General features: G+C 35.7%; 2 protein-coding genes and 2 pseudogenes across 3 annotated transcripts in view; 3 read left to right on the top strand and 1 right to left on the bottom strand.

Annotated features, from left to right (window-relative positions):
- Positions 1 to 8,438, top strand: part of LOC107660158 (pro-neuregulin-2, membrane-bound isoform-like) — a 72,224-nt gene extending 63,786 nt beyond the window's left edge. Inside the window, exons 6-10 of the mRNA XM_016449397.1 lie at positions 1,701 to 1,803; positions 2,899 to 3,022; positions 3,445 to 3,578; positions 4,128 to 4,352; positions 6,038 to 8,438. Coding sequence (XP_016304883.1) covers positions 1,701 to 1,803; positions 2,899 to 3,022; positions 3,445 to 3,578; positions 4,128 to 4,352; positions 6,038 to 6,683 — 1,232 coding nt within the window. The 3' untranslated portion in view covers positions 6,684 to 8,438. The remainder of the gene's footprint in view (positions 1 to 1,700; positions 1,804 to 2,898; positions 3,023 to 3,444; positions 3,579 to 4,127; positions 4,353 to 6,037) is intronic.
- Positions 8,439 to 11,955: 3,517 nt separating this feature from the next.
- Positions 11,956 to 13,933, top strand: LOC107660156 (N-acetyllactosaminide beta-1,3-N-acetylglucosaminyltransferase 2-like; annotated as a pseudogene).
- Positions 13,934 to 14,723: 790 nt separating this feature from the next.
- Positions 14,724 to 16,458, bottom strand: eif1ad (eukaryotic translation initiation factor 1A domain containing). Of its 2 annotated transcripts, none has more exons than XM_016449395.1 (5): positions 16,331 to 16,458; positions 15,813 to 15,930; positions 15,608 to 15,716; positions 15,414 to 15,522; positions 14,724 to 15,219 (listed from the first exon to the last, which is right to left on the bottom strand). In XM_016449395.1, the coding sequence occupies exons 2-5, from the start codon at positions 15,897 to 15,899 to the stop codon at positions 14,991 to 14,993; spliced, it is 534 nt and encodes a 177-aa protein (XP_016304881.1). In that variant the 5' UTR covers positions 15,900 to 15,930; positions 16,331 to 16,458; the 3' UTR covers positions 14,724 to 14,990. The 2 variants fall into 2 exon arrangements, with proteins under 2 accessions (XP_016304881.1, XP_016304882.1); XM_016449396.1 differs by having other exon boundaries at positions 15,813 to 15,950; positions 16,333 to 16,458.
- Positions 16,459 to 16,608: 150 nt separating this feature from the next.
- On the top strand, positions 16,609 to 23,116 carry LOC107660194 (transmembrane and coiled-coil domain-containing protein 6-like; annotated as a pseudogene).
- Positions 23,117 to 23,263: the final 147 nt, after the last annotated feature.

The raw sequence follows: 23,263 nt of genomic DNA, 5'->3' as shown, positions 1-23,263 counted from the left end.
CAGTTTGTGTGTTTTAACTCTATTTTACAGGCATGCTTTACGCAAGACTTATAAGCTCAGACTGCTCTGTCTTCAGACGTCATATGATTTTATATATAGAATAATGCATGTAATGGGCTTTCAGAGGGGCGGAGATTTCATTTTATAAACACTTCTAGCCAAAAAATTCGAGTTTCCAGTGTTGCACAGTATGGTTTCAGTCCTGGAGGTAGCCAAAAGTTCTCCCACTGTTTCAGCATGGTCATATGATTTTATATATAGAATAATGCATGTAATGGGCTTTCAGAGGGGCGGAGATTTCATTTTATAAACACTTCTAGCCAAAAAGTTCGAGTTTCCAGTGTTGCACAGTATGGTTTCAGTCCTGGAGGTAGCCAAAAGTTCTCCCACTGTTTCAGGATAATGCGCTTTATGTGAAACCCTGGCAGACAGAGAAAGCACCACAGCTGTGCCCTTCCCATGCTGCCGAGCACCTGATATCAGCCATCTAAAATGTGTTTTTAAAATGACATCTGATGCACCTCAGTGCCTATTAAAAATAACGATTTTAGATTTAAAGGGAGAGTTCACTCAAAAAATGACAATCATTGTTTACTCACCCTCATGTCATTCTAAACCTTTTCCCATGAAACACAAAATTAGATGTTTAGCGGAATGTCTGGAAATTAATATATGACATATATTGCCCTGTAGCAAGATATATGATATTATGATATTGCTATGTTACCTATAAGGTGATATATAATTTTCTCATACGTGATGTAAGTTTATAACATATATAAAATCCCCATAGTGAATGTCCATATGTTAATACTATATGATGATTTTATTTTTTTGGTATGTTATGCAGCAACCATATATGTGAACAGTACATTTTATTAAAACATCATATATGCAAAAAATCTGTAGAATTTTTTTTAATACATGTCTATCTTTTATATTTACTTGCATTGACGTGCATTAACAGGTTTTAGGATGAATATACATGTACGTGACATATATGTCCAAAAATGTATTACACACACATAAACATACATATTCATATGGGCTAGATATATATGTTAACATATTGCAATATATTTCATATATGGATGTTTAATATATGTACATATATTATAGGCTATTTGCATATTGGGGTCCAAGCTGCTTTCTTCCATACAGTGGAAGTGAATGGGGACTGGGGCTGTCAAGCTATGAAAAGGACAAAAAAGCACCATGAAAGCATCATAAAAGTCATTCATATGTCTTGTGCAATATTTTACGATAGCTTCAGATGTTAATATTCACTGAAAATCTTGCTTGACAGTCCCAATCCCCATTCATTTTCATTATTTGGAACTTTAAAAGAATTAAAGCTTTAAGCGTCTCCTTTTTGGTTCCATAGGAGAAATAAAATCATTCAGGTTTGCAGCAACATGAGGGTTAGTAAATAATGATGGAATATTCATTTTTAGGTGTACTGTCCCTTTAACTAAATAAATCTGTTTAGAAGTGACAAATATGACTGTTTACAACTATAACATGAAATGTAGACTGAAGTTAGAAAATGTTTTAGGCTGAATGAGTTAGTTCTGACATGCTGTTGTGTGTTTTATATGTATGTGTGTCTTTGTGTTCAATGGTCGTCATGTACATGTGTGTTTGTCTCTCTGTGCGTCTGTGCATATGTGTGTGCTTGTCCATGGCTCTCGTTCATTCAGAGGCTGAGGAGCTGTACCAAAAACGTGTGCTGACGATAACGGGCATCTGCGTGGCACTGCTGGTGGTTGGCATCGTGTGTGTGGTGGCATACTGCAAAACCAAGTAAGCTCCGGGAACTCTAGCGATCGCCAGAAAGAGCTGTGCACATTCACACATTAAATTAAAAAGCATACCAAAAAAAAAAAAACTACACCCTTTGGGTGGTATAAGCAAAATTCACTATATCTTTTTATAATACTTGTTCAAAAGTTTGGGGTCTTTTTTTTTTAATTACTCATTTTATTCAGCAAGGATGCATTACACTGATCAAATGTGACATTAACGACATTTATAATATTAGAAAAGATTTATATTTCAAATAAATGCTGTTCTTTTTAACTTTTCAATTCATCGAAGAATTCTGACAAAATTAACAGGGTTTCCATAAAAAATGTTAAGCAGCACAACCATTTTCAGTATTTACAATACGAAATACTTCTTGAGCAGCAAATCAGCAGAATTCTTTTTTTAGAATGATTTCTTAAGGATCAGGTGACACTGAAGACTGGAGAAATGATGCTGAAAATTTAGCTTTGCATCACAGGAATAAATTACATTTTAAAATATATTTAAGTAGAAAATCATTATTTTAAATTGCAATAATATTTGACAATATCATTCTTTTTTACTGTATTTTTGATCAAATAAATGTAGCCTTGGTGAGCATAAGATACCCCAAACTTTTGAACAGTAGTGTACAATGTACATACATTGCTGATATATAAATTATTTTATTTATTAGAATAAGAAAATAAGCAATTTAGCTGGAAATTCAACAACAAGAATAAATCAAACCAAATAAAATTTAATTATATGACCATGGCAATGCCTATTTTTCAATACTTCAAAGAATTAATTATTGTTGCAATTATTATAATGAATTCATTTTATATTTGCTACTGGATACAAACTAAATGGTAATATTATTCCTATTATTAAAACAATATATATATATATATATATATATAAATGGTCATGCCATCTAGCCCTAATCTACACCAAATCACAGTAACTTTTGTATGTTTCACTTTAGTGATCAGCAGGTTAGTACAGTACATCTTATCTGTAGACATTTGGTCATTTCCTGTTTTACATATTAGAGTATTTGCTGTCATTGTATAAATCACAGATCAGATTTGATATTGGATCTTTTTTCAGGAAACAAAGGAAGAAGATGCATAACCACCTGCACCAGAACATGTGTGCGGAGCATCCGAACCGCATGCTGGCCAACGGACCCAACCATCCCGGCCCCGGTCCTGAGGAAATCCCCATGGTGGATGTGAGTTTGCCTGCCTCTCATTTCCTGTATGCTGATATATCTTTTGCATATTCTGAAGATTTAGTCATTGAAGGCATGATAAAGCATACAAGTTAAATAAGTGTTCACAGGCAGATTGCCTTAGAAAGCATTTAATGTTGCTTTTGGTGTAAAACATAGATTTGGGTTTGTTTGTTTGATTAGATTGAAAGTTCTTAAAGTCCGGTATTTCTGAAAAGGGTTCAGAATTATGTGAACTGCAGTGTGGTTTCTTCTGGATGTTATAGCAATTCAGAAGTAAATTGCAATTGATTACATTATTGTGATAAACTGTTTCCTGTGGTGCACACATCGATGACTAAGCATTCTTCAAATGTAATTAAATTTAGGTTAGGACTCAAGTGTGAAAACGACACAATCTCATGCTACTCTTTATATTGCAGTATATATCTAAGAATGTCCCAGCAACTGAGCGAGTAGTACGACACGGAACAGAGACATCAGGCAATTTTTCGGGCAGCCGAATGTCATCACGATCCCACCACACCTCCACAGCTTCTCACGCTTCCAGTCACCGGTACTGACTCTTCCCTGACTGATTCATCTGCCAATATATCCATATATAGATCCTTGACTTGATATCTCCTCTGTCCATCTGTCTATTTAGCTGTTCATTTACTAACCTAACTAGCCAAAACTATTTACATATATCTATTTTTCCATCAGACCCCAAATATTTTTCCAGTCTCATATATATGTATATTTACATCTATCTATCTATCTATCTCATTGTAAATCATTGTAATATGCTGATTTGCTGTTAAAATAGAAAACAGTTATTTCTTCTTATTATTAATGTTAAAAACAGTTGCTTAATATTTTAAAAAACATTTTTTGTGAAGAACAATTTTTTTTTCATATACTTTGATCAAAGAGTTCAAAAAGAGAGATATTCTACTTTTTTTAATTAAAATGTCATTACTACCAATTTATTGCAACCTGAATAAAGGTAAAAATCTCTTTAAAAGAAAAATTCTTATCTTTTTAAATACTTTTTTTTTTATTTAATTTTTTTTGCATTTTTCTCACATTTTCTACTTCCCTTTGTGTTGTTCCCACCTGTCAGGCACGAGGAGCGCACATGGAGTATGGAGCGGACGGACAGCATACATTCTGACTGCCAGTCGGGGGCACTCTCTTCCTCTGTTGGCACCAGTAAATGCAGCAGCCCAGCGTGTATGGAGGCCCGGGCCCGCCGAGCAGCATACTGTGGGTATCCTGACACTACACAGTGCCCCCTACAGTACGGAGACTCTTACGACTCCCTGCGGGACTCACCTCACAGTGACAGGTGAGTGAAAAAGGAAACGACAGCAGCAGATAAGAAGTGTTCACCTTCACAGATAAAATACACTGAGTATATTTGTGGTCAGATGAAAGCATGCTGATTGTCCTGTTGGTTAAATAAGTTTGTAAGCATTATTTGATCAGGAATTTGATATTTGGTGTTGAACCATAGCACAATATAAGCAGATCTCAGATATGTTCAGTAGCGTTGACAGTAGCTGAACTGTTTGTTGCTTTGGATAAAAGCATCTGCTAAATGATTAAATGTACCTCCTTTCAAAAAATGTTTCCTATTTCTTTCCAACAGGTAGCAGTGTAGTGTAACAAAACACTACTGCTCTGCTTTTTCTACACTTGTCTTCTCTCTCTAAAATAGAAGTCAGATTCATTTTCATTAATTGTTTTGGTTGAATGGTTGATGTAAACAGGCTGATTAAGTACATCGCTCACAGATTGCAATTTTATTTTTGTAGGAAAATATTTAGTTAAATGCTTTTGCAATATAAAATAATGCATTATTGCATTTTTTTTAACTGTTTTCTATGATTTTTTTGTGTTTAGTGTAATTTAGATTTAATGTCATTATAATGTCTACAATTAATCCGAAATGCCGCTGCAAGATTAATCTTTAATGAGCCGAAAAGAACGCATGTCACACCTCTGTTCATCAATTTGCACTGGCTACCAGTAGCTGCTCGCATTAAATCCAAGGCAATATATATATATATATATATATATACACACCTTGCTACGTGTACTGTGTTAGGCTAACCGAGACTTGTCATTTGCACTTATATATTGTTGCTCTTTTATTAGTTTTGACTGCTTTTATTGTCCTCATTTGTAAGTCGCTTTGGATAAAAGCGTCTGCTAAATGACTAAATGTAAATATAATTGGTTGATTCATCATAAATCATTGATTCAAATACTATTTTTTGTTCCCTATAAATATTGCTCTGAATGCGCTAATATGTAATTCATATAAATTATACCATGCAGCAGACATGCACTACCGTTCAAATGTTTGAGGTCAATAAGATTTTTTTAAAGAAATTAAAACTTTTTTTTAGCAAGGATGCATTAAATTGATTGAAAATGACAGTAAAGACACTTGTAATGTTATAAAAGATTTCTATTTCAAATAAATGCTGTTCTTTTGAACATTATATTCATCAAAGAATCCTGAAAAGAAATGTATCACCGTTTCTAAAAAATTCCAAGCAGCACAGCTTTTTTTCAACATTGATAATAACAAGAAATACAAAAGATTTCTATCTAAATTTTTAAACTTTTTATTTATAAACGTATTTAAAAAATCATGTTTATCACATATTGAGCAACACAGTTGTTTTCAACTTTAATTATAAGAAATATTTCTTAAGCAGCAAATCAGCATATAAGAATAATTTCTGAAGGATCATGTGACACTGAAGACTGGAGAGAAAATTCAGCTTTGGCATAACAGGAATAAATTACATTTTACAATATACTCAAAAAGTAAACTTATTTTAAACTGTAAAAATATTTCACAATATTACTGATTTCACTGGAATAATTTTGACCAGATAAATGCAGCTTTGCTGAGCATAAGAGACTTCTCACTGACCCCAAATTTGTTTTAACGGTAGTGTGTATTTAAAAGATTTGTCCGTTCCGTCTCTCACCCCATGTTTTTCCGCATCTTTGCAGGTACGTGTCTGCTCTGACCACACCGGCGCGTCTATCTCCGGTGGACTTTCACTCCTCACTGCCCCCGCAGGTGCCTACCTTTCAGATCACCACGCCCAACGCCAGCCACGCCCTCTCCCTGCCACCCGCCGCTTCGGCCATCGCCATGGCAGCCTACTCGCCCGACGACGACCAGCCCCTCCTGCACCGCTACCGACGATCCCGACGCCCGTATTACGCGGCAGAGAGCACGGGCTCCCTTCCGTCCAGCCCGTACCGCTTCGTGGACGACGAGGATTACGAGACCACGCAGGAGTACATGTCCCCCCGAGAGCAGCCGAAGAAGAGCAGCAGCGGCCGCCGTTGGCGCAGGAGGTCGCGGGTCAACGGCCACGTGTCGCAGCGCACGCCGGGCCCCAGGAACTACAGCTCTCAAAGCTGCCTGTCAGACAGCGAGTGGGAGGACGATGAGGTCGGCGACCTCGGCCACGGCGAGAGCACGCCGTTTCTCAGTATGCAGAACATGAATGCCACCGAACCGGCCACCATCTACCGACCCAACGACACACGGACTTTCACCAACACGGGACGCTCGGGCTCCCGGGGAAACGTGCAGGCCAACAAACTGTCGCAGTCACGGTCCAGACCGGACAATACACCCCTTTAAAAAAGAACGACGAGAGCAAGGACGAACGAACTTGCGTAGGCGCGAAAAAACAAATGATATGCTATAGACCTGCACCTATGAGAAATATTTTTTATTTTATATAACAGACAGATATTCTAAACAAATGAAATATTTATTTTCATTGCAGCAAAAATTGTCTACTAGCTAGCAGCAAAGACTTTTTTTATAGGGGGAAAACTATTTATATGTAATTCCTTTTTTTGATTTACAGCATTACGAAGAAGAATTACGTGCCAATTTTTTCACGAGTTAGAAATAGAATAATATTGTGGTGCCTTTTGCTGTTTGCCGACGAGGGAGGTTCAGTTTAATTTTTGTAGCCTTTCTTAAAAACAGACTCTTGGGTTTTATAGACATGTTTTTCTGTTTTTTTTTCTTTCGTTTGTTTCGTTTGTTCAGGATCTCCCCATTTGAACTGTGATATTATTCAGACACCATGCAATATCGAATCACTTCTGTGTAAGGTGTTTGTTTACATGACTAGGATTCACGCGCACACATAACCGACGTTTTCCTTTCTCTCAACTGGTTGTCGCATATTGTTTCCATTGAAACAGAGGTACGCAGGAGTTCACAGGGCATGACGCTGGGTCGCAGAACCGGCCCTGGTGTTCAGGGTTTTCAAAACGGTGGTCTGTGCGTCCAATGAATGCGTTTACACTTCTGTCCGTGTGCGTGAGAGTATCGTTGAACCTCAGTGTATACGCACGTGTCTTTGTGTACGCAGTTTCGTGCGAGAACGCGTTTCGTTCGCGTTGTGTTCGTCTTCAGGTTAGCGTTTCGAGCGCGTGTGCGTGCTGTGAGTTTCGACGTGCGCCTGTGTGTGTATACGTATGCTTGTACTCTTTTTAGGATGTTGGCTTTGTCGAAAGGGAGCTCTGGGTTAACGCTAAAGGGTTAAACCAGACCCCCTAGTGGTGACACGAGCTCATTGCACTGTAACCTTCCTTCTTTGTGTAGTCATTGGCCTGCGGAGGAACCAATCCAGCCTGATTCTAGCCTATACGGACCTACATCTCTCCCCCACACGTTCCCATTCCTATGCCAGCAGCTTTAAGCCGCACTGTGTCTCAGGACTTTTCATCGAAAACTGCATTGCCCATAAAACAGATCCATTACTGCCCGTCGTGTCTGCGTCATGCTGGAAAGACGATGAAGAACGATACGACCAGATGTGTTTATCTGCGAATGTTATCTCCATGTTTTGTTGGCTTTCCTTCGTTTTGTTTCAGTGGGGTCGTTCCCAGTCCACGCTCTCTTTTTTTGACACATCTGTATGCAAGTTTGGAGACTTGCTCGAAGCATGTTCGGCTACTAGACGTGCTATTTTAGGTGGATTCTAAAGTGTAAACCCCTACTTCCAGAGCCCAGCAAACTACAACTACATTAGAAAAGACAAACCCGCCACCCACACACTTACACTTAGACACACATGCAGATGCACACACTTACACACACACACATATACACATGCTCAAGATTCATTCTGTGTGCACAGTCGTTTATAGCACTGCTCGTCTCACCGATTGATTTTCTTCCTGTCTTTCTCTCTCTGTTTCTTCTGTTCTTCCTCTCCGCCTGTGAAGGCGTCCCCCCCTCTGCATGTTCTAGTGGTTCAGATAGATGGGTGCATGGTAACCGCAGCAACTGAGTCGTATTCACACGGTGAAAGTGTAGTTTTCATTTGACATTCAGCAATAAATCCCCTTTTTTCATGTTCATCCTTGACTTGGAATATGCTAGAAATTTTTGCAAGTTTTCTCAAAAAATAGTACTTGTAACAAAATTTAATAAAATCAAACCACTTGTTCATATGGAAAAAAAAAAAATCTTAATTCCTACCATTTTAAAAAATGAATTAATCAGGATGTATGTCTGTTTCTTGGAGTGATATATATGTCTTCATAATAAGAAAATGTTTTCATGGGAACAACAATTTATTATTTTTTTCTTTTGACAGAACTTTGAGTTGTTTCAAGGATGCAACCAAATGTTTGGTTTTAGTGGGGACTGGAGGTAAAAACTTGACAACTGGTCTTTGAAAAACTTATATTGATCAACAACTCATTTTAATATTAGACGATATACGTCCTCCTCTGTCTCTATGGTGGGTACAGGTCTGGATAATATTTTGAGGAATCAAATTGTCCATGAATTTTAGAGATAAAAGTGCTTGAAAAGTACTGTGAAGTCCTCAGTTCAAAAAGAGCATTTATTGAAACTAATTTGCAAAAACATTTGACATCAGATGAATGCATTGAACACAAGTAAAGAATACACTTACATGAAGTTATTAATGACAATGAGACATTTTAGAGGAAAAATATGGGTAACACTTTACAATGAAGACCACAACTCCCATGATTCCATACTCAGTCACGGCGTCATCAAACTACGCCTTTGCCTCTTTGTTTATTTTGAATACGTGCCCTCTCGCGGCGAAAATTACATATTGTGCCTTTAAGGCCACATTAGGGAACATTAGTTACTGCATTAACTAAAGTTAACTATCAATGAGCAAAACATTTGTTGGAGTTTTATTAATCTTTGTTAACAATCATTAACTGTTTATTGTTAATGTTACCTCAATTACATTATATAATGTTAGTAAATACAACTTTTGATTTTAATGTATTAGTAAATGTTGAAATTAACATTAAGTAAGGTTAATAAACACTTTAGAAGTATTTTTCATTGTTAGTTCATTTTAACTTATAATGCAGTTAACTAATGGCAATTAATGTGAACTTATTACCTAAAGTGTTACCGAAATAAAAATAATATATATAAATATATTAAGCATGAAATATTTCTCTTTTAATTTTTTTGAAGTAGTAAATAAAGATTATTGAAGTACATTTTACAAGAAAACACTACTTAACATGTTTTCTACATGTTTTTCTACTTCCGAATTTAACTATTTCAGTGTTACTTACTGTTTCTTTGAAACTGATTGTGAAATTTTCTAGCAATTTCTGAATGAAAATTGTTTTACAAAGTTTTTTGTTGTGTAATTTCAGTGCAACTTTCAATAGTAATATTACTGTTTAGATGGTAATAACATATATCAAATGAAGCAAGAGAGGAACTCAACGTTCTGTAACCCCTACTTAACCAGCTTGACTTGTCTCACCAAGAATCTGTCAAGGATTAGTTAATCTAGTGGTGACAGAATCTTCAAAAATCCTTGGTATGGAACACATTTATCAACAAGCAGCCTGAAGATAATGAGTTTGTGGGGGAGCTGCCTGGGGAGAAGATGAGAGCGTTTTACCTATGATTGATTCCATACAAAAGGTCTGGTGAGCTCATACTATCATCATCATCATCACACTGATGAAAATATTTGATTCTAAATTCTAGATTCTAATCAACATCAACAGTGATACTGATATTTTGTTTTGTAATGCAGATCATCTGATCTTAATCCCTGAGGGGAGTGACGTGTTATCTGTGGGGCTTTCATATGGCAATGCAATATTTTTTTTTTATTTAGTCATTTATCAGACGCTTTTATCCAAAGCGACTTACAAATGAGGACAACAGAAGCAATCAATTGTAGTATTAACACAACTAAAAAACAGATCCAAAACTAAAAGCTAAAACTTTATAAATACTACCTATACACATTTTAAAAATAAAGAGATTAAATAAAAATGACAAATGCATACAACAAAATTTCCAAACTTAACATTTAAATGAAAAACAAAAAATAAAGCTAAAAACAATTCAAAATATTAAAGAACAAATGTATGAGTATAATAATGATTCTAACATAACACTAAGCCAAACACCAAAAAAAAAAAATACATATGTGTATGTACAACCACACACACATGCATATATACATACACATTTATACATTTAATATATATATTATTTCATTTCCATTTAGTTTGTCGAAGTATTAAAATAACTCAAATTAAATAAAACCAAACATGTAATAAAAGACCTATACAGACATAATAAAATCAGACATAATTTAACTAAAATTTAAATAAATAACAAATACAAATAATACTAATCAAACGACAGTAGTTTATCAGTAATCCTAAAAAATAACACTGCCAAACACACATGCTAAAAAAACAACAACTTACTTACACATAGTAAGAAATGGTTATAAAAACGGAAAAAGAAGTGAAACAAGTAACGTTAGTAGGAAAGAGGAGAAATAAAAAGCGATACTTATCCTTTGCCGGTGTCCCTGCCCGGTGGAGTCGCACGGTAGAGTCGATGGTCTTACACTCTTCAGTCTTCACACGAGTATACTAAGCTTTTTTATACCCTTCTAACCAAATACTACATTAATTCAGCTAAACACACTTTCCTTATTTGCTCCACAACAAATGGCCAAGCAAGCGCAGACACTGACAAGATACGAGATACAGAACGAGACCAAACGCTATATCAGCACGTCTCCACACAGTAAACAAAACAAGCGTTTCCTAGCAAGGACAACTGCACTAAACACTAATGACACAAGTAAATACACTTACGAGCTGCTTTTAACTTCCGCTGATAAAGACTGCTTCTCTCAAAGACTATTTCTTTACACTGTTTTCTGCTGGCGCTTGAACACACTTTCCTTATTTTCTCCACAACAAATGGCCAAGCAAGCGCAGACACTGACAAGATACGAGATACAGAACGAGACCAAACGCTATATCAGCACGTCTCCACACAGTAAACAAAACAACAATATATGGTGACAACTCATCATACTTGTCAAACAAGAAGTCTAAGTGAATGAAACCACAACATACAAAAACAGATGTGTGTATATGTATATTCTTACAATAAATAGGGGACAACAGATATTGGTGTTGCATGTGGAGGTTGTTCTCAAAAAGGTTCTTAGGTTAAAAGATAGACTTTTATTTTATTATTTATTTATTCAATTATTTTGTTTCCATCTGTTCAACAGATTTTTGGTACTCAATACTTAAAGATTTGTGCTATACAGAATTACACTTTTAAAATAACTACCCTGAGAAATATCCACTAGACTAGAGTAAAAGTGTGACAACTAGCCCCGCTCTTCTCTCTATTACGGCTTTCATCACAAGTGAGTATCGTCGGCGAGGCCTCACGCACGCACACCTGAGGTCACTTCTCGCGCTCCACAGTGCACGAGCAATGAGGGAATGTGAATTTACTGTTAAAAACATATTTGTTGGTTTGTTTTGTTACAAGACGTTTCCACATATTCCACTTAATATCTTTGTCTCTTAGCTTCCGCGCGTACATTGTGGGAATTACCATGTGAATGACGCGAAATTCATCATAAAATGCAAAACCAGACAGCGTGGTAAGTTTAAAGCGATTTAGTAGTTAACGTAGTTAGTAGTTAGACGATATCTGCTGTGCTTAGCGTTTTAGAGTAGTCTCACCTTATGAGTTGTTTCGTTAGTATAGTTTTAAATTAAAGTGTTTTTTATTTAAATAATTTTAAAACTTAAGTACTTTTATAATGAACTTTATTATTATAAATATTATTAAGTAGGCCAGCTATAGGTTACTACATTTTATGCTAAATAATTTTATGTAAATGTATGAATTTATATAAATGTAAAAAATATAATATGCTCTAACAAAAACGTACCGTTCCATTTTGGTGAAAATTAGGGTTACGATTGGGGAATTTTTGAAGATTGTTGTCTTTGTCTAAATAATCTGTAACTACACCAGTGAGTGACGCCTGTCACTGGTGTAATAGTCTAAGTGATTGAGGAAAAAACATCTCATTTAACGATCTGTGTAACGTTCTTAATCTTTCTTTCCTAAGTTTATGGCTTCATGTCTGTGTCGATACCGCCGGCGGATTCTGTTCTTCTGTTCGCCGTGCATATTGCTGCTCCCAGTTTACATCTATGTCTCAGTTGCTTTGTGCTATATCATGAAGCATGGGGCGCCCCATGGTGCACATGTTGTTCATTCGGTGCTGCCGGCACACTTTACCGCCAGCGGTCTCAAACACTCCAGAGATCTGGCTCCTCATCCTGCGAAATCCTTCTGGAGAAGCAAGCTAGACAGTGGCGCTCTGTGGAACATCATCCAGTACATGATGGATCGCCAGTATAACCCCATCCTAAGGCCTCATCTGGCTGAAAACCCATCCAGTGTTTCTTACAAAACAGAAATGTCCAAAAGGACTGGAGATAGATGTTTTCCAAATTATGAGATTAACAATACAATGCCAGATTACGCCAAACTACCAATCCAGATGAAGAATGTTGTGACCACCATGCACTGTCGAGACTATCTGCTGATCATAGATCCTTTAGATGTTTGTGATGCTCAAGCAAAGAAAGGGGCACCAACATTGCTCATGGCCATCAAAACTCAGACTGCAAACTTTGAGAACAGGGAAGCCATATGGGAAACATGGGGGCGTTCAGGAAATATAAAAACACTAGGTGGACGTCAAAGGCTCGTCCGCAGGGTCTTCCTTCTGGGGAAGTCCAAAGACTTGCATATTGAAGAGAAATTGCATTTAGAGAGTGAAAAATATGGTGATGTCATCCAGTGGGACTTTGTGGACACCTTCTTCAACCTCACCTTGAAGGACGTGCTATTCTGGGACTGGTTCTCAAGGCGATGCCCGCATGCCCGCTTCATTTTTAAGGGCGATGATGATGTATTTGTGAGGACACCTGCTGTCCTAGACTATCTGCTAGCTGAGGAGGCAGACGGAAGCTCCTCAAATGGATCCAGACAAAATGGAGACATTTGTTGTGGGGGACGTGATAAGCAATGCAGCACCTATACGCTCTAATGGGACTAAGTACTACATCCCGGAGAGTTTCTATAAAGGGCTCTACCCATCATACCCTGGTGGAGGAGGGGTGCTTTACTCTGGTTCTCTGGCACATAGGCTTTTGGTGGTGTCGCAAAGGGTTCATCTGTTCCCCATTGATGATGTCTACCTGGGCATGTGCCTTCAGAGACTTGGAGTTTACCCTATCGACCACCCTGCCTTCCTCACCTTTGACTTCCCGAAAGATGAGCCCAAGGAACCCTGTGCGAATCACACCATCCTCCTGGTGCACAAGCGAAGCCCTGCTGAGATGTTCCAACTTTTGAATGAAACGTCGACACCCAGCCCTGAATGCAGATATGCAACGCTATTAGTCAAACTTGGACCCGATTGAGTTCAGACTGAACTTTTTCTTAGTTAAAGCAAGTTCTCATTCTTACCGAACACTTGAAAACTGGTGTTATGCATTGCAAGGTATTTTGTAAAAATTTGTTTTGAATATTCTTTACTTTCACATTTTGCTGCAATAACTGCCTCAAGGTCTTATAAACAGGGATTCTGCAGGTTTTGTGATGGTAAATGTAAGACTTTTTAAAGACCTTTTTAAGACCAAGTAAAGAAAATTTAAGGAATAAATTGAAGGGAACACTGTGTCAATATGGAGCACACAATGAGTTGTATAAGAAACACTTGAACATTTAAAATAAAACTGATCTAGAGTATTTAAATAGTCGTAACTTTTATTGTACCTGCAAAAAAAAGTGATATTCTTCCTCAGCGTTTGACGTTTTCAAGTATCTTGTCTAAAATCTTGTTTTAAGCATAATCATACTTAATTTTGTTAAATTTGTCCGAAAACAAAATTTCATATCTTCATTTTGCACCTCAAGTAGAATAATCTCGATTTAAGTATGTTTAGATATTTGCATTGGTGTAAAAAAAAAAAAAAAAAGGACAATCACTGTGAAAAATATTATTTTACTTTGACAACATAATAACACAGCAACATTTAATGCCTTAACTTTATGCTTTTAAGACTTTGTTTCAAATGATGACCCTTTTAGGGCTTTAATTTGATTTGTGGAAGTGTGAATTAAGACTTTTTAAGACCCACAGGAACCCCGATTACAATGAAAATGAGAAAAATTAATTTCATGCTGACTTTGTCTTAGTTATGATTTTAAATCTGACGTTCAGTGAGTTAATGTACTACTTTTGAGTATTAAACCATTTAAAACTTGTGGGCAAAACGACAAGTGTACAAAACAAAGTTTATTACAACACCGTATTTACAAGAATTATAATACACAATGTTTCTTTTAATGAAACAAAATGTGTTTGAGATTTCAAACAAATTAAACTAAAGCAGAAACTTCTGAAAGCCATCAGAGAGAAATCATTCAATGTAAAATTAGCTCAGTCAGGCATCAGTGTAGTTTTCCAGGTTTTTAAGCCCAATTAAGATTCATATACAACTGTTCTTGGTCATGCTGTGGTGGGAGCACCTTCCAGTATCATTTGCAGTTTTATGCTCTTCCTTCATCTTCTTCCTCCTCTTCATTATCGTCATCTTCATCAGTCTCTTCCTCACTCTCACTGTAGAGAACAGTGGCACGATTGGTGTTTACAAAAAGATCGCTGTCATCATCCTCAGAGTCGCTGTCACCCTCCTCCTCTGTTTTTCTTTCACTTCTTTCTTTCGGTGTTCCCTCGTTCCTCTCACTGGATGTGCGATCCTCCTGGAATCCTTCTGGCCTGTGTGAAGTGTGAAAATGCTGTTTACTAAACACATTTCAATTTTGTTTTCTTGAAAAACAATCAAACAACATATTTCAGGATTAGGTTTAAAGGGATAGTTTACACAAAAATTTTAGAAACTCATACAGGTTTGGAACAACTTGGGGGTGTCAAATATTCAATTCAAATATTTAAAAAAGACATGGCCTTACCAGACACCAAGTTTTCTCAGGTACTGAATATGGTCCCTGTAAAGTATGAAGCTTATTTCTCCTTTCACCTTCCCTCCTTCTTTAATGGGATCAACAATGACAAAGTCTCCTAACAAACAGAAAGACCATGAAAACCTTTTAGTGTCTTTAAAAACAGAATCTTTATACATCCATGAAAGTTAAAACAAACTGACCTCGTTTGATCCAGATGTTCTTGCGGAATTTAGTAGGCATACTGACGAGGAAGCGCTCGCCGCTGCCAGTCACAGCTTCATGGAGGTTATTGCCATTACTTCCCAAGACCTGTGATGTGAAGGAGGTGTAGAATTATTAGTATCATGGTATAATGAGAATACGGAGTTCTCAAAGCCTTACAGAACCCAAAAACTGTAACTGTACCCTCATGATATGCTGGTCTTCTGTGGGTGTGACATATTCCTCCAGAACTTCTTTGACCACGTGCTTGCGTTTGGTTGCCTTTGACATGGTGGATATAAACCTCTGGCGATTCTGTCACCTGAATAAAGAAATTGTTCAGAGAAATGGAGTTAAGAGGCGAGAATGTGTGAAAACGCATGTGGACTACAAGGAATAAAGCGGCTCTCAGGGCAAACACAGTTTTATACGCTTTGAAATACATCAACATGCACACAAACCACATCTTGGCACCTTGCTATAACATACATAACTGGAAACCAGTGGCCAGTATAGCATGATCATTATAAACACTATAAGATAATATATTAAAAAAAGCAAGTCATTTGACATACGATTACGTAACTGTACTGTTTACAATATTACAGCAAGGCATAGAAACATGTGGCCTTCATCATGCTGTGTCGGTCTGGACAAATAAAAACCCTGAATGTCTAGATTTATTTAAATAGTAAAAGCGCAAATTTGTCATAGTCACCTACCTAGAAACTCTGGATGTACTCTGAGTTTATTTACTAATGGCATCGAGATGAAATGCTAGCGTTTACTCGAGTCCTTTTCACAAAAGTGTGAAGCGAAACGCGAGGGATGCAACTGGATGTAAAAATTACAAAATAAAAGCCACATGAACACAGTTGAGGGTGAGAGAATTGTTAACAGTAGAATGTCTATAAATTAGCTGTTTAAACAATTTAATAATAATAATAATAATAATAGGATCTCTTTAGCAGGTCTAACTTTTATTTTGAAATGTCGTTTTCACGGTTCACGTTTTTAAAACAACCACAGCAAGCCAGGCTAATAAAGCACGTTAGAATATGTGATGAGAGAAACAGATAGACATTAAAATAATACGATAATCAGGGCGAAAATTTTCATTTGGATGCAGTGAACAGTCATCTTAAAGATGTGGAGATTGAAAACACTCCGTCACAAAGCAAGTGGATCTGCCAATAATTTGGAGGAGTTCAAACACAAGAGAAGAGAGTTTGAGAAAAGTGTGTTTCATCTCTCAATATATTTTGTTGATTTTATATTCGTTTGTAATGTATTAATGTAGGCAAAATAATATATATCATTTATGTATTCATCTACTCATAGCTCTTAGACAGGCACGGAGAAACAGGCAGCTCATCAGTAAGAGACTCCTGCAGAATGTGGATGAGGAAGAGGAGGAGGAGGAAGACTCCATGGAGACTTCACCCCTCTGTCACCTGAACAGGTCAGTCTCCAGAGAGAAATGCTTAGGTTTATTTCTGTACTATGTACTGTCTGCATATATGGGGAAAGGAAGGATCCCATTCTTAGCAAACTACAAATATTGCTTATATGTCTTATGAAGCATGTGTGCTGTATGTATAACGTCAGGTCAGAGAGATGATACGTGGAGTCCAGTCTGGGGGTGAGGAGAAAGCGGCTCGTCTCGCATCTCTACGAAAAGCACTGAGAAACCCAGAGAGCCAACTAATTTCATTAAGTAGGACTTCAATACCAACACACAGTTTAATTTATATTATTTGATGCACTGCATCATGTTGTTTATACGTATTTTTTCTTCTCATTTGTTTTAGATTAATACATTTTTTAATCAATTTTGAATTAGAATTTTTAGTATTTAATTTAAATTTTTAGTTTTATTTCTTAGTCATCTTTTATTATTGTTTAATTATTTTTAAAATCATTTTTTTATGCAAAGCACCTTGAATTACCTTTGGGTATGAAATGTGCTGTATAAATAAACTTGCCTTGCCTTATTTTAGGATGTCTACAACTTATATTTTAATGTGTAGGAGTAAATTTCACAAAACAAGTCCTGTTTCAGCCCTAAACTAAACAGGAAAAACTTTACATGTTGCAAGCTTCTTTTAGGAACAGTAATTTTTTTTTTTTTTTTCGCCATTGTGCTTAATTGTCATGAAAATAATGTCACATTTGTGCATTTTTCATTGAGATTGAATATAAGAACTATATTTATAATCCTCATTAATTATCTTATATAATAAAGATAATGTAGCTATATATAATTTATATTATTTATTCCCATTTAACATTTATTTTTATCATATATATTTACTTATTTTAAATTGTAATATTCATATTTATGTATTTTAATCAAATGCATGCACAGCATAAGACACTTCTTTCAAAAACATTTAAGAAAAACAGGATTCCAAAGATATATATAGATAGTGTATATATATATATCTAAAGATAGATAAGATAGTGTATTTACTAATGCATTGCCTGTGTTTTTCTTCAGATCAGAGAACAGCATGCACATGTTGATCGGACAGCTCAGTTCTCATAATGCTCAGTGTCAGCTGGAATGCATGAGCTGTCTCACTCCACTCACCCCAGTGTAGGACAGGCCTGTCTGCCTGCCGGCCCTTACCTCCTCACTTACCTTTCCAGTCAGAGCACCAAGCTAACGGTCAGTGGGTTACCACTTTGAAGTCAGTGTCAGAGGCATGTACTCGATCATTCCTCATGAATTTGTCTCTTTTGTCTTTGCCTTTAGGAGCTTTCTTTATACACTCTGGGAAATCTGTGTCCTGACAGCACTGTGGTTAGAGAGAAGCTTCTCGCTTAGGGAATAGTATCTGCACTTGCAAATCATTTAGGCTACTAATAGTAAACTATTACTTTTTGTTAACTCTTATAATTGACTTAAATTAAATTATTAAATCAAGTCTTAGCATATATACTGATAATGCTATTGCGTCTCTGAATGCATTCTCATAGGCCGAGTCTCACAAAAAAAATAATAATTATCTGGGTTATATTTCATCCTAAATCAAAAGAAAGAGACAACAATTTTATTTTTGTTTTTTGGACAACTGATAATTATGTGCACATTCACCCCTTCAGTTATACTTGTTCTCGTTATTGTCAGTGGTGATTCTCAGTACTGTAAGAGTAACATTTTTCATTATTTTATTTTATTTTATTGTATTTTTCATATCACAGTAATGGGAATTTTGGGGGGAGGTGAGTATGTTTAACTGTCATGTAATGCAAAAAAAACAATGAAGTAAATAAATAATAATGTCACAATGCAACAATAACAACAAAAAATCTTTAAGCAAAACATTTTTTTTCTTTCTTTATTTTTAATTTAAATACCATAACACATTCAGATATATTACTTTTGTGGATTTTTTGTTGTTCTCGTTATTATCACTGGTGATTCTCATTACTGTAAGAGTACAATTTTACATGATTTTATTTTATTTTTCATATTACAGTAATTGGAATTTGTGTGTGTGTGTGGGGGGGGGGTTAGTGTGTTTAACTGTCATGTAATGCAAAAAAATGAAATAAATAATAATGTCACAATGCAAAAAAGAAATAAATTAAAGTAAATAAAAAAAAATCTTTAAGCAAAGTCTTATTTCTTACATTTTTCTTTCTTTTTAATTTAAATACCATGACACATCCAGACATATAACTTTTGTGGATTTTTTGTTCTTATTCTCAGTGGTGATTCTCATTACTGTAAGTGTAATATTTTCCTTTTTTATTTTTTATCTAATCTAATATTAATAATGTCATCATTAATTTTTTTCTTTTGCTTTTAGCAAAATATTATTTATTATTTTTTAATTCTTTTTAATTTGGGTTGAAATGTGACTTGGACATGTTCTTGAGATCATGAAATAGTAAGATTGCTTTTCTGTTCTAGAATCAGAGGCCGTTGTGGAGGCAGTTGGCTTCACTTTGTCTCAGCTGCTACAGGCAAAAGACGCAACTGAAAAAAATCATAAAAAAGTTTATTTATGTTTATTTGTAGTATTTCTGGCAAATGAACTAAGAGGTCTTGGCACACTGAAATTGCTATAGTTTACTATAAATAGTTCATGCTAATGAAAAATATTAAGATATTCATCTCGAATATTTCTGCCTTTGTTTTATATTTGAAACTCCAGAGCAGTCATGGCTTCAGGAATAGTCCCTCATGTGATCTCAGGATGGAGTCCCTCGTTGACTCCAGATCCTGAGTTTGGTTACAGGCCAGCGATTGAGTGTATGTGGTGTTTGCACACTTACAAATGAGGACAAAACCAACAAAAGAGCAATAATATGCAAGTGCTATATTAGTATATTATTCAATTTCACAAAGAAACGTGCAGAACTTTGTCCAAGCAACAATAAAAGGACACATTTCATTTATAATTTGTCTTAAATATCATTTTGTAAAAAAAAAAATCGTGAATCGAATCGAATCGTGAGTTGAGTGAATCGTTACATCCCTACTATTTAGTCAGCAGGTGTGGTCTTTTCTCCTTTCATAAAAACTTACTAAACAATGACTGAGTAATGGAGATTTGTGCTAAAACCAGTTTAGTGCCATGAATTCTCTTTCAATCTCTGCCTGAAACAGAAAAGAGGCTAGTGAGTAAAACATCAGTTGAATTGTGACATGATGTTGTGGACGGTTTGCAGTAATTTGGATAACGCGATGCTGATCGCTCAAGGCGCCCTCTCACAGTGCAGTGCTGTTTTGATAACACTAGGAGGCGCTGCTGCTCAAGGAAACCTGGAGGGTGGAATAGAGTTGGTAAGTCATTACAGCACAACATTTTATACCCACATCACGTACATACTGCACATCTGGGTTAGGATGAGAGTAATTTTAAATTATTGTGTTCACTGAATAGAAACACCACCTATATATAATTCAATTATCAGTGCTTTTATAATCAGTGTTTACTATTACATAATTATTTTGAATTTCACAAAAAAACAAGTCATATTTAATCTTAAAATTGAACACAGAAAAATATAAGATAATGTATACAGTATATGTGTGTGTAAGTATATTATTTCATGAATTTCACAAAATAAGTCATATTTAATCTTAAAATTGAACACAGAAAATGTTGCGTATATATATATATATATATATATGTATATATATACACACACACATATATATTAAGATATAGAATTAGAATAACTAAGGAAACCTCTATTGGAATTATGGAATTGATGCCAGTGCAAGGTCGTAGTTTCTCATACAGTAATATTTGAACTTCTATAAACTGAACAAATTGCCCAGTTCATCAGCAGAATGATCATGTGGTTATTATGGTTCTCTCATCCTCTAAAAACTGCTTTTACCTGCTTTCCTCTGGACTATGACTTTTGTTTTTGCTGTGCATCTCACTTGGCCTCTTCTGCGTTGCCTTGGTAACCTGCTGGTCAGTGGAGGTGATGTAATGCCAGCGGACACTCGTCTCCTTGCCGCGCTCTGTGTCTTTAGTCAGGCTTACCTTCACCCTCATCCTGCTCTGTCCAGAGAGAGCCTGTGGGCGCTCAACAACCTCACCGGTGAGCAGGACGTTAGCATGCATGTGCTCAAATTGATTAGCACCCCAATTATTCATCCCAATTAAAGCTCAAACGGAAATGAACGTGTTCTCACAATTATGACTGTCTTATGTCTTTTCAGCTGGTTCCAGTGGGTTCTGCTCTGGCCTGCTGCTTCTTAATATGGCTCCCATATTAATCCAGTTTCTGTCTTTCTCTAAAGGAATTAACTCAATGGTGAGGAACCAGCATGCATATATCCATCAGTCTAACATAGCTACATTTTTGGGCTGCGACCCACTGTGAGGTGTATGATCTTACACTGACCCATATTAAAGTACTTAAAAAAAACATACGTGAAATATATTTGAGAATAATTTACTCTCCTGTTCAAAAGTTTGGGGTTTTATCATTTTTGTAAAACAAAAGAATATTTTAAATCAATTAAAAGTGACAGTAAAGACATTTATAATGTTCTAAAAGATTTTCATTTCAAATAAATGCTGCTCTTTTAAACTTATTCATCAAAGTGTCCTGAAAAAATGTATCACGGTTTCAACATAATATTAAGCAGCACAACCGTTTTCAACATTGATAATAATAATGATAATAATAATAATAATAAAGTTAATTAAACAACAAATCAGAATATTAGAATGATTTCTGAAGGATCATGTGACACTGAAGATTTTCTTGCATCACAGGAATAAATTACATTTTTAAATATATTCAAATAGAAAACATTTTGTTTAAATTCTAATTTTATTTATAAATTGATATATATACAGTGGTGTGAAAAAGTGTTGGCCCCCTTCCTGATTTCTTATTTTTTTGCATGTTTGTCACACTTTAATGTTTCAGATCATCAAACAAATTTAAATATTAGTCAAAGATAACACAAGTGAACACAACATGCAGTTTTTAAATGAAGGTTTTTATTATTAAGGGAAAACAAAATCCAAAACTACATGGCCCTGTGTGAAAAAGTGTTTGTCCCCTAAACCTAATAACTGGTTGGGCCACCCTTAGCAGCAACAACTGCAATCAAGCGTTTGCGATAACTTGCAATGAGTCTGTTACAGCGCTTTCCTGCTGCAGTAATTCTACTATACTCAGTCACTCACATCATATCAACATGTACATTTTGATAACATACACAGATACATTTTAGTTCTCACACAATTATTGTTGTTTGTACAAGGCACTGAGAGTTCTGGGTAATATCGCCCATCATGGCACAGAATACTGTGTTGGTTTGACACAAGCGGGGCTGCTGACTGCCCTCTGCCACACTCAAGATGGCCGAGCCAGAGGTGGTCACCCTGAGCCTGGAAGTGCTGTACATGCTGGTATCCAGCAGCCCACAGGTGAATGAGATCATTTAAGAATCCATTCTCGCTTCAAATAGTATTGTGATACTATTATAATTTTTATTTTAAGAAATTCATTTTAAATATTTTCCAATTTCATTTTATTTTGAAACTTTTAGTAATTTTTTGTCATTTTTATTACATTTTACATAAGAGCCCAAAACTTAAATTTTACATTTTTATTAAGTTTTACTTCAAAATAAAAATGTTTTGTTTTAATTTTAGTTAACGATAATAACCCTGCACTTAAAATCATTTTATATTGATCTTTGTAAGAAACTTAATGACAGGCTTACTTAGAATGACTCAAAAAGCAAATTTAGTGTAAGCCCTCATTTTTGTAACAGGTGGTGGAGGAGTTTACGAGGTTAAATGGTGTTCCTCTGCTTGAAGCCATTCAATATAACAGTGAAGGAGAGCAATGTGTCAGAGCCGCCCTACATTCTCGATCATCACTTCCCTTCTTTTTCTGAGGTCAATATTGCATTTACCTGCTATTATTTATGGACATATTATATGTGAAGAATCACCATGACCATTTTCTTTTTTTTTTCTTTTTGTTTAAAGGTGGAGAGCCTTTCATCATAGCACGTCCAATGACAGAATTGCAAAGATTAGTCTTTGCAAAGATTTTCGATATTCTTCCAAGCAAACTGTATGGACCTTTTAGCACTTAGTTATTCTTTCATTCTTGTTTTCTGAATTGTACAGAAAATAAATGTCTTTTTTTACTGC

Source organism: Sinocyclocheilus anshuiensis, unplaced genomic scaffold (assembly GCF_001515605.1).
Source record: "Sinocyclocheilus anshuiensis isolate Anshui unplaced genomic scaffold, SAMN03320099.WGS_v1.1 scaffold888, whole genome shotgun sequence".
In the NCBI taxonomy this organism is placed as follows: Eukaryota; Metazoa; Chordata; class Actinopteri; order Cypriniformes; family Cyprinidae; genus Sinocyclocheilus; species Sinocyclocheilus anshuiensis.
The sequence above is the reverse complement of the archived record's forward strand: the minus strand, read 5'-3'. Positions and strand labels throughout refer to the sequence as shown.